This window comes from Neopsephotus bourkii, unplaced genomic scaffold, assembly GCF_033783945.1.
Source record: "Neopsephotus bourkii isolate Nb327-2 ecotype Australia unplaced genomic scaffold, CSIRO-AGI_Nbou_v1 NB_323, whole genome shotgun sequence".
Classification (NCBI taxonomy): domain Eukaryota; kingdom Metazoa; phylum Chordata; class Aves; order Psittaciformes; family Psittacidae; genus Neopsephotus; species Neopsephotus bourkii.
Genome location: NW_026900831.1, coordinates 717,984 through 730,076, shown reverse-complemented (window position 1 = coordinate 730,076; position 12,093 = coordinate 717,984). Strand labels below are relative to the sequence as shown.

Genomic DNA, 12,093 nt, shown 5'->3' with positions numbered 1-12,093 from the left:
CTGGTGACTTTGAAATGCTTTTCTCCTGCTGCAGTTGGTAGTGAATCAAACATATTAATGTAGATTTTGGTCTCGATCAAAACCCTGTGAAACACATCAACATTTTCTGAGATGGATTATCCAGAGAGGTCAGAGATATTGTTGTCCATCCGCACTTTAATTTTCATGTGTTCATTTCCATTTCCTTGTCAAATAAAAAGGAATAACCTGTAAAGAATAGAGTAATTTTATGCTTGCAATATAAATATATTTCTATTTTATAGCCAGGGCTCATCTCACTGTCTACTATTAGTACTGGCAAATGCATCATACTGTAAGACTTCTTTTTCTATTGTTTCTAAGAGTTGTTGCATCTTATCTACTTATTCTGAAAGGTGTCTGCCTCTGCCTATTTTATTTTTTAATGAAAGATGCAGCCAACTTGGTTCAGAAGCTGCTAAGAGTACGGTTAGGCATAAATACTGTTTTGCTATGTTAAAAAGAATTCTGGCAGTAGTTTTCTGGAAAGCTCTCATGCCCTTGTACTTCTGAAGTGGGATCTGAAATCCCTTTGGGTTCTTGCCATCTTCATAAATATCTGCCCAAATCTGGCCCAAGTTAGAGGCCAAAAAATGCAGTTTGTACATGCTCTGTGAAGAGTTTCTAGAGCTCTGCAGGTTAGTATTTGAAGGCTTGCTAAGCTGTGAGCATGCTACAGCTTGAGCTGTGAAGGCTTTTATTTATAGCTGTATCTCCCAGCTGTTATGATATAGGATGTAGTGAACCTTTGCAGTGGGTACAGCAGGGTCCCCACAGACAAGGACCTTTTGTCTCTGCCTGGACCCAGTCCCAAAGCAAGGCCTCAACATATGCTGAACTGAAGATAGAGCTATATGCATTCACATGCATATGAAGGTAGAGCTGTAGGGATGGAGCTAAATTAAAGGACATGTCAGTGTTTCCCATTGTTCAGACTTGACCTTTCTGTCTTAATAGTGTCCTTGTAATTCTTCATTTGCTAATATGTGCCTGGAATTGATTATAATATCCAAACAAAAAGATACCTGCCCAGGAAAACAATTAGTCTTCTGAAATGAGGAACTTGTTATTTTGTGGGTTTTGTTCTGCTCTCTCACCTATTTGAGCTCATTCCCTGTGCTGCAGTGGCAGCCCCTCCACACTTGTGCTTCTCAGCCCCTTCCTGCTTCAGCTTTTATATTTCACAACTCTTACATGGAAATATTCCCATGTGTGAGGGGAAGCTCCAGGAATTCATTGAGGATAGCAGTCTTGTCTCCAGAACACAAACAGGGGCACGAATCCTTCATGTATGCCTACCTCTCAAGGGCATGCCCTGGCACCATCATCAGAAGACATAGAGGCAGAAGTGACAGGCATTATCTGATTGCGCTGAGTTAGTTCTACCAAATTATGCTATGAAAACAAAATTTTCCTGCCCTCCATAACTCCTAGAGGAGGCAATTTCTTTGTTACTTAATGTGATTTCAAAGCAGATAGCCTGTTTGCTTTGTTGCGTGTTGCCCAAAGAAGAGTCTCTTTGCCTTTGCTTGATTGGCAGCAGGAAAATCTGTCTGCAGACTGGATTTTCCATGCTTTCTTAAGTCTATAGGTGCCTTATAGGTTATCTCTTAATTGCTTCTTTACCCATAGAAACCATCAATGTGAGAGTCTCTCTGGACGTGGGTTTTGCTGGAGTAGCTCTGGGTCTGATCTCTTTCTTAACAAAAAAGCCGGTGGGGAGATGTTGAAGAAGAGTTCTGTCATTGGGAAGTGCATAGTTTGCATTGGTAGCTAGCAGTGTTCCAGCCTAACAGGTGCTTCAGTACTGATAAGTAAATAAATCTTTGCAGAGGTGTCCTGTCCTGTGGAGGAATGTGAAAATGCAGTTTCTATTCAGTGAAGCCAGCTTCTGAATATACGATGTCCATTGCAGAGCTTTTTTTTTTTTTTTTTTTTTTTTTCTGTTAGAAAGCAGGGCAGCTTTCCTATTTCTAGCAGTGGGTGTTTCTCACAGGGAGAGAGGAGGCAGCAGATTCTGAGTGTTAGGTCCTATTTTACTTAACTGGAAGTCCAAACTTTTGAGAAGGGTTTTTGAGAATGTTTCTGCTTGGTGAGATGCTGAAGAGGGAGCACCATCTTCCAGAAAAACCACTGTTAATGTCCTTTCAGTATGAGAGAGCTTTCACACTCCCAGTGCTCCCAGTTGACTTGCTGCCAGCTGCTTGAGTATGTAATGTATGTATAGGTACACTTAAAATCCATTCCCATATATGTGGAAAGAGATGGTTTGTACAAATACATCACATACATGTCCCATATGTGCTGCAGTTGGGAATCTCAGAGGGCACAGGGAAATGAGGATTTGAGCTATTTTAGAGGATACCAGAGGAAAGGCAGGGAATTTGAAAGATTTATTTGTTTGGATAAACCTCCCTGTTACTGAATTGCTTTAATGTGGCACCTCTTTATTGTTCTTCCTCTCTTCTTTTGCTGCTACTTTCATTCCATTTTGTCTAATATGTGAGCAAAAAAAAAAAAAAAACCATGTCAGATGAAATGGAAGATTACAATTATGCATCAGTATTCATGTGGCTGCTCAGTAATGTCCCCTGGGAGTGTTACAACGAATATCTGACATTAATTGGCTCAGTACCTGTATGTCTGACCTTGCAGAAATTTAATAGATCAATTCTACATGTTGTTTACTGATAAAAGAAACCTTCTTCAGGGCAAGGGCTGCACCTTTGGACATATCTGCACCCCTGTGATGACCAGAAGCAGCAATCAGACTCACGGGTTTTGGAATAAGAAATAAAACAATAGAAAGAGGGACCATAAAGTGGTTTCTCTCCCTTGTTTTGCCAAGCTCTGTTCCTCAGCAATTTCTACCCCTCTTTAAGTCTTTGTCACTGCCAAGATATTCTGCACTTGATGCACAAAAGCTGTTTTTTCTCCTTTGAGTAGTACATGCCTTCATATGTGTGTTTAAAATACTGAACAATATAACTAAACCGGGTCAGAATTAGAGGAACAGCAACTACTGGATGTACTTGTGTAGAAACACAACTCTTTTGTGTCGCTCACCCTCCGGTGACTGAAACTGCCGGGAGGGTCTCGCCAGGGAGCTGCGAGACACTCTTTGCCGATCTCCATGTGTCAATGTGCCCTGCTCAGTCAGCAGCAAGCCCTCATCTCTTGCGATGCTCAGTCAGTTTGCGTTAGCAGCTCTGTGGATGTGGGCTGTGTGTGCAGAAATGGGATGATTGTTCAGCTGCCTTCCGTTTCACGAAGCCGAGGGGGAGAAAGTCAGTGTTCAAATCCCAGTTTAGCTGAGATTCACACACCGGCTGGTCACTGGGCTTAACTTTCTGCGGGGTACTTGTTTTCCAAGTTTAAAAGTTGTTCGTAGGGATTCGTACACGGATTATTTAAAGAGATGCTCACGCACTCCATGCCTATCCCACTAGGTTTATTGCCTTTGTTGAAGTACAGGAGAGATGCTTTACAGAATGTGTGCTCTGCCTCTGTATTACTGGAGTACTGTCAGCGCTTGCCGCTTTTGACTGTTGCTACTTGTCCTCCGCTTTATTTGATCGGCTGGGCATTAAACTAGCCACCACCTTAGAGACACGGAAACCCGCACCCCAAACCCGGCTCTTGCGAGTTAAAATCCAGAGCAAGCTGCCGAGTACCGCTCCCAAAAGGGAGCTCGTTCCTCCCCTCTGCCCCTCAGATACCTGAGGCGTGGGGCGGCCCTAGGCAATGACCGCGGTCTCTATATTGCTCTCCCCCGTGCGCACGGAAGGTGGACGACGGAGGCGGTGGCGAGCGCGCGCGGGAGGAGGCCGGCGCAGCGCTGGTGCTGCGGAAGGTGTGGTCACGCAGCCCGGCCCCCGAGCGGCGCGGGAGGTAAGGCTTCCGCGGCTCCGGGAGCGCGGGGCTTGGCCGGCCGGGCCGGGCTCCGCGGTGGCGGCGGTGGGGCGGGAGAGGCTCCGGCCCCTGGCTGGGCGATGGCTCCCGCCGGCCGCGCGTGAGGGAGGCGGTGCGGCGGGAGCGGGGCCATGGGGAGCGGCAGGGTGCGGGTGCCCGAGGCGCTGGCGGGCTGCGGCGGGGAGCGGTCACTGCCCACCTTCGACGTGCCTTACTTTAAGTACATCGACGAAGAGGATGAGGAGGACGAGTGGAGCAGCCGCTCGCAGTCCTCCACCGAGGATGACTCCGGGGACTCTCTGCTTTCTGATAGATACGTGGTGGTGTCGGGGACGCCGGAGAAGATTTTGGAGCATCTGCTTAGCGACTTACACCTGGAAGCCACCCAGGACAAAGAGACCGGTAAGGAGTGACCCCACGGGGAGGTGGCGACCGGGGACACGCCCGGCCCTGGGCGGGAGAGGGGAAGAGGTCCCAGTGCCGGTAGAGGGGGTCTGCGCTGGGGTCGCTTCCAGGCATCCTCGGCCGAGAGCCGGCTGCCAGCCTGATGTTCAGCCTGGGACAACGTGAGGAGGAAACCGCGAGCGTGCGGCAACCGTGAGGTGGCCAAGCGGGACTCCCGGGGCAGGGATGTCTGCGGTGACAAGGGCCGCTCCCCAGCCGCACACTTAGCGCAACTTGGGCCTCTTTTATCTCGGGCTGTCGTTGTCGCCGGCTGAGGCCTGCCTTGCACTGCGCCCGTTTCTCCTCAAGCAGAGGCTGACATTCCTCGCAGTCTGCAGCTATGACTATTTTGATCAGAATACTCGCTCTGAGCTTCAGTCTCCTGGCCAACTACTCGTTTTGCCCCCACCCCAATACTTTGGCACACCTTCTTTTTCACAAGCCTGGCTTAGAAATTTCCTTGTAACCCAAGGCACAGTGTATAGCTGGATGCTGTCCTTCTGTGTCTTCAACCAGAGACTGTAATTTGTTCCAGCCTAAAGCAAATATTATGATCCGGCTGCTTGACATGTGGTTTAATTTTCAGGTGGATCTCTTGGCTGTATGCACCAAGATTTATGTATGTATGTATTGTCACGAAGAGCTCCTGGAGTTGTTTATCACAAGTGCCTGCAACATGCACTTCGTATAAATAGTTTTAATAAAAGCGGCCAGGCTGGTGAGACTTTTGGAGTTCAATACTGACAAGAAGAAGGCAGCTGGCTCTAAATGGTGCTGTGCATTTGGTTGTTCCCAACAGGGTTAAAATGTATGCTGCTGCTGCCTGTATATATCTCTCTCTACAAATGAGATTACTGAGAATAAACACACTTTAATCCTTTTAAGTGACTGAAAATATAAGTAACATCTCTGATTCCCAGAGCAACGTCTCAGAACAAGTTGTTAGTTTAATGTGGGACAATAGGCATATTCGTAGTGCTGATGTGTGAATGCTCCGAAGAAACGTATACGGTGTCTGTTGGTGGTATTATTACGGTATTCCTACTGCTGCTTTTGTCTGTTTAGACATTAATATTTAGTTCAGAGAGAAGGTGTGAGCTTTTTCCTTCCACATATGCCCTCAGACTAGTTCTGGGAGCAATTTACTTGAGCCAGATCTCAGGCAGTGTAGTGAGGCTCCTCCCCTGGCCCTTTAAGGTCAAATGTTGTATCCAGAATAAGTTTCCAATTAATGTTTATGAAACGCAGATTGAGGGACATTAGCTGCCTGCCTTCCTGGTCTGCTACATCTTTTTTCTTTATAAGCTTACAACCTTGCTGGAAAACAATGTGATTTTCACTAGCGATATGCATTATATTTTAGTGTTCGTAAATATAAAAGATTCCTTACATGAAGCATTAGATGCTATATGCATCCTCAGGTGTACTACCTTTTCTTTCTTTTCTCTTTGCTGTCCTCCCTCCCATCACCAGGAGACTGTTCATAAGCCTGTTCTCATTGTTGCAGAGAGGGGCTGCTAAACTGCCCTCAAAACAAATGCTAAACCACTACTTGGCCTGGTTGTTAGCAGATGGTAATGTATTTGAAGGGTGATTGGCTTCCCTTCATCTCTTCTCCCTTATCTGAAGACCTTTCAGAAAGAAGCAATTAGCTCTGCCCTGTAGCCAGGGTTAACTGGATCCCAGAGGCAGAGCAAAGTAGGTGTGGCTTCAGTTTTTTGCCATCACAAAGAAGTGTGCCAAACCTTGCCAGCAGACTTCCACTTTCCTCATTTACTGTTTGTTTTTTTTTTTTCTGACTTTATTAAGCTGGTAATTAGAAATTTGTCAAAATGGAAGATTTTGGCAATTCGCTTTCACAATGTTCTATGTGGTAGATGCCCCTGTATATTTTTTTATCAGTCTGTTTTGCAGACCTAGTGGCATTTGCATGAGGATGTATGGGATATTGACTGTATACATGTACCTCAGGTGTGTGCACCTGAAGGCATCCTTCTGCTGATTGTGTGTTTGATTTTGCTCTTCTTTGCATTTTCTGTAGTTCCAGTCTGGCCCATCTCAGAGGACGGTTGCGTTGCAGAGTCCTGCAGACTTGTGTTTTAGCAGGCATAGCTTTGCAGAACATAAAAGGACAATGCTGTTGTAGCCAGCTGCTGCTCCTGTTGTCAGTTTGCCAGTTCCAGGATGAATTCCTTGGCCTCCTGCTTTTCCTGCAGTCCCCAACCTGTTTTGCTTATTTGTGTCTATAAAGAACATGAGAAGGAGCTGTTCTTACACATGCTGGTGCATAGGAGGCTGTTTTTCTCTTTGACCCTTTGCACTGCTTCCCAAAGAGGGATTCTCTACGTGTTTTCATTCCCACTCTTTGCATAATAAATCATAACTGCAACTCTCTATGATCATTAAAGAAAAAATTAAATCCACAACCTCCTGAGGCTAGTGTGGTAATGGAACACTGCTTCTCATAGATACTGACAATGGCTGAATGATGCACCATGTATTACTTCCAGCCACCCACCATTTTCCAGCCCAAGTGAGCAGGTACCACTTGCAGCTGGGAGAGTGAAAGGGAAGTTGTGGATCTGGTCTAGAATAAATGTACATGGGGTCCAGCCCAGACCTCAAGGCTCTCTTCAGCTCTGCTAAACCTATAGCAAGTTATCTTGATAACTCTGCTGTGGCATCCTCTGCTATAATAAATATAGCAAATATAATAAATATAGCAAATATATGGGGGCCTGGACTGGAGAGTTGTCCCATTGTCTGTGATGTTATAGCAACCGAGGACACTAAAGTGGACACTGCAGTGTGCATAGCTAGACTAGTCTATTGCTCAGATGACTTCTGTAGGCAAGGATGTCTTGAAAGCCTGAGGTTTGTAAGACTGTTTGAACTTAACATACTTGATACTGTTTAATTACTGAGGTTGGTTGGTTGTTTTTCTTTTTTTTTGGGTGGTGACTGCCAGGGAATATATGTGAGTTCTTGTGGCGCCATCTTAAATTTGGGCTTGCCAGTAACAAAGGCTTGCCAGCCATCCATCTCAGAGGGAGAGTTTTCATCTCCTGAGTTATTATAACCTGCAGTGTCCCAACCCCCAAGAAGATTGTTCCTGTTTCCTACCATGACATGGATAGAAATGTTAAATTTCTCTAACCAACAGCTTTTTTGAGTCATCTCTAAGGTTCTTGGAATCACTGGGGAATTTCTTCTGAGTGTGTGCTTTAGAGGGCAGTTTGAAGTTTTAAGAGTTGAATAGAATAAGACACTTCAAATATGTCAGTATCCAGGCAGAAAATGCAAGGCATACCTCCTGAGCTAATCCTCATCAAGGATGGGGATTTGAACAATTAATCTCCAAGAAGCCAAATTTTAGTGTCTTAGAATCTCTAATCCCTTTCCATTGACTACATTTCTTTCAGAGTTGTTGTCCTTTTCTGAAAAAGCTTTTATTTCTTGGGCATTAACACAATTTTCTTCTCTGGATATTATTCTGATCTAGTTTTCGTAATAACCTTGGACTGGCTTTTATTAAAACATGCCATCTTGCCTCGTGATGGTTGCATTCAAAGTTTGTCAGCCTCTGGAATGACACAGTGGTTATCACATCCACTCCTATTTCTATGGACTTGACCGGATCCCTCAGACCACTTCCTTCAGGCCACTGAGCCACCTCTCTCAGGAAGTTTAAGCAGAATATCTTGGAAGCACAATATAATCTCCATCATCACATGTGATGACACTACCTGTCTTTTACCTCCCTACTGCAATATTAATTTTAGGGAATGAGTGGGGAGAAAAGACTGATTTGTGAAGGTCTTTGAGAGCAAGAAGTGGTGGGAAATGGAGATCTGGAGAAAGCATGTAAGTGAAGAATGGTATGACTGGAACAATATGATATTGTTGGTCTTAACTGGTGTATCTTGTTAGTGGACTGGATGAAAATGATTGTAGCAAAGGGGAGGCACAATACTTTTGTTAGGCTATCATGGAAGTTAGGATGGCTAGTGATGAAATGCATCATTTGGGCTTGCCAGTAACAAAGGCTTGCCAGCCTTCCATCTTAAAGGGAGAAAGTTTTCCTCTCACAGAGTTATTCTAACCCACAATGTACCAAGCCCCAAGAAGACTGAAGGAACAGAAAAAGAGGATGAATCTTGATGATGTAGCTAAATCACGCAGAAGGGTGTAAGCATGGTCTGGATTTCTTAGGAATAGGAAAATGAAGGAATAATGACCTTTGTACCATGCTGTGTCACCTTACCTGGGACAATGCATGATCCTTGAATTAGTGGGAATTCTCCTGTCTTGCACAGAAGCAGTTTTAGCTTTAGGATCTAGAAGGGGCCTTCAGACCATGTCTGTCCTAGAGGTGCTGTGGAGTGAGGCTTACTTTTCTTTAATCCTTTCAGTTTCTACCCTTGCACCAATGACAGTACTTTGATGTTGGCTAATGGCATCCTCTGCAGAGCTTTATGTGACCTTTTAGAAGAATGGTACTGCCTTGAATCATCTGACTGTAGTCAGCTGCTAAATGATATTGTGAAAAAGGATTACAGCTTGGCCTTTTCTAGGTGTGTCTTTTGTTTAATAATCCAAGAAAAAATATCTGATTGCTTTTTGATTTTTTTTTTTTTTTGTTTCATAGCTATAAATGACATCGTTAGGAATTTCCCTCACTGTGCTTTATTACTGATGAGTAAAAGGTGTTAAAAAAAGTACTCCTATGATTGCCACACAACTTGATGCATGTGGGCTGTGGCCAAGAAAAATAAATATTTGCCCCACACTTTGTGATCCTATCTTCCAGCTTTTAGGATAGGGGGAATAAATGCCTGCTAGCCCTTCCTTTTACTAGTCCTTTATAATAAAATGTTGCCTGTCATTGTTTTGAGGGATTTTGTAAACTTTGCCCCAGAGTCTTAGGAAAACTGGGTGAACTGAGTGGGCTAAATGCATATTACTGCTATGCCTATAGGAGAGGAATAGTAGTTTAGCAGACTGCATGGAGCAACATCATCTAAGAATAGCAGAAAAGCTAAAATAATCATTTATCTCAGTGGTCAGTGAGAGAACCTGGGAAGGTTCTTGTGCAGAACCATTGCTTCATTAAGTATGAGTCTAAGCTGTCTCAAATTGGAGAGCCAGTAGAAGTAGGTTTAGAAACAATCAATAAAATGAATAGTAACAAATTACCAGGATCAGATGTTACTCCCCAAAGACTTCTAAAGTAGATCAAATATGAAATAGCTGAACTCCTAACAGTAGTTTGTAATCTATCATAAAATCATCTTGAGCGACATAGGAAAGTGAAAAAATGTGATGCCAATTAAAAGTAGTGGTTCTGTTTGGGGAACATCTAAGCAATAGGTTGTCATTTTACTAAGACATTATTCCAACATAAAGTGGCACTGTAGTCAAAAGAAGCATCTCAGCCTTCACTGACTTCATTCCTATTGCTCCACTGGACCCTTGGTGCAGTCCCCAGGTGACAGCCTGTCATGTGACTCTGTAGCAGAATGAGCAGGGAGCTGGTCCTAGTTGATACTAATGTAGGAAACAGCAAATTTTTAGTTTTAAGACAGATCATTTTCCTGATCATCTCTATCTGTCGTTGTCATGAAATTTGCCCTGATACAGGGAGAAGGTGGCAGGGAATGGGAGGTGTGCAGGTGAGGACACCAGGAGAGGACTCTTGCCTTCAGAAGCTGGACTTGCTTGTGGGACTTTGATTAGATGCAAAGCTGCAGTATAAAGCTATGCCTTTGTGCTAGTAAGGTGGCTGGCGTTAGAGTAAAAGCAGAAGGAAGAAATGCATGCAGAAATATTGTACTAAGGGAAGGGAATTGTGGTGTTTGGTTTTTTTTTCAGAGATAAGTCAAATTTTGTGTAGCCTGTAGAGCTGTTAAAGATTTGAAGGAGTGTGAAGGTCTGGTATGCCTGTATCTTATATTTGTATTTCCACATTGCTTTTGATAAAGTCCCTTGCCAAAAATCCTAAAAGAAATTTAAGGATCCTTTTAATAAGGAAGCAGATGCTTTTCAGGACTGTTGATGACTTAAGAGAGAGAAAATGAAAAGTAGGAGTAAATTTTCAGTGTTTAAAATGGAGAGAAGCTGCCATTGAAGACTGGGTGCTGTTGAGTGTGGGGTGAAAACTGAGATAATGGCATCTGCCAATAATATTAAATGGCTAGGGATCTTTTAGTATGTGAAGCCGTAGTAAATTGGTGGCCACGCAAGAGTATGTTCTTGTACACACTGTTATCCCACCTCTGACTGCCTGTTTGAGTTGTTGTGTTGTCCTGTTACCATATTGGCAAACAGATTGTCTCTTCAAGGTGAGTTAGATTAGGAAGTGGATCTAACTCAGAAGTACCCTCATGGAAGTAGTAAGAACAGGGCAGCCTAGGACTGGGAAGATACTTTAGGAGTTAGGAGCGGTTCCCCTCAAACCAGCCCTGTGCCTGAAGAAGGATGAAAGGAATAAAAAACCTGCGTGATATAATTGCAGATGAGATCCAAATTTAAAAAATGCAAGTAATGCATTTTCTAACCCAGAGAAGGGAAATCCTTATTATACATATTCAGCAGAGGCTCTGAATTGGCTAATATCATGCAGAAAATATGTCTTTGGAAATAGAGTAGATAGTTCTTGGAAATTTTGATCATCATTAATTAAAAAGACAAAACGATTTGAGACAACTAGGACAAGCAAGAACCAGAGCTATACAATTGTATAACTGTGTAATATGGCATGTGTAATATGGTTCCTTCTAGTCCCCCTGCTCAAAAAGATTGTAAATGAACTAAAGAAAGCTTGAAAAGGGCAGCAAGTGTAATTAGAAGTATAGATGAAGTACATCTAAGAACGAATAGTGTAGGTTTTGTCATCTTAGAAAAATACTTTCTGTAAAGGAGGCATATAGTGATCTATGGGACTATGGATTGCATGGGGAAGGCGAGTATGGAAAATTTTTGCATTGTTTCTGATAATGTGGGAAGTGTTTTTCTAACACAGTGAAATTTCTGGGGTTATAACTAATAGAAAGGAGCTCTTTTCTGGTATGGTGCACAGCTAAATTGTGAAACTCATTACTGTGAGGATTTTGTGTTAACCAAAGATTGGAAGTGTTATAAAAATTCCGTGTTGGCCATGATCTGATTTAATTAATTTCTTCATTACAATTGATTAATATTGAGAGGCAATGAGCAAGCAGCGCTGGTTGCGCTGGGGAGTTTCTGCTCCACCCAAGACACACACCGAGATTTCCAGGGTACAGTCTCTTATACTCCTCAGTCTTGGGTTTCAGCCAATCCTGTCGTCTCCTTCACCCAAATATCAACGTGGTTCCTTTTCATTGTTCTCCTATTGCTGGGATCTTATCTTCGGGTGAAGAAACTTCTTTAAAAGTTATTGAATTCCTTGGCAATACATTAACAGGGGATGTCTATCACAAGCTTAACCACCATCTTAGCCCCCTAAATTCCATTTCTTATATAGTTACTTATTCAATACACAAGTTTCACCTCATCCTGTAACAGGATGTATCTCTTGATTACCTAACCCCCTTAAGGCATTCAAGCAGTTAAACAAAGTACCCCTGTAATTAGCAAAGCGTTTGAGACATTCAAGTAGTTAAACAAAGTACCCCTTAAAGTAACAAAGCGTTTGATTAGGAAGGTTTATTCCCTTGTTTCTTCTTCTCTTTCATCATT

At 43.3% G+C, this 12,093-nt stretch overlaps 1 protein-coding gene across 1 annotated transcript in view; it reads left to right on the top strand.

Moving 5' to 3' along the window:
* The window catches only part of RAPGEF5 (Rap guanine nucleotide exchange factor 5), a 160,583-nt gene that overhangs the window by 92,519 nt on the left and 55,971 nt on the right, over positions 1-12,093 (top strand). Inside the window, exons 10-11 of the mRNA XM_061347737.1 lie at positions 3,806-3,909; positions 4,244-4,332. Coding sequence (XP_061203721.1) covers positions 3,806-3,909; positions 4,244-4,332 — 193 coding nt within the window. The remainder of the gene's footprint in view (positions 1-3,805; positions 3,910-4,243; positions 4,333-12,093) is intronic.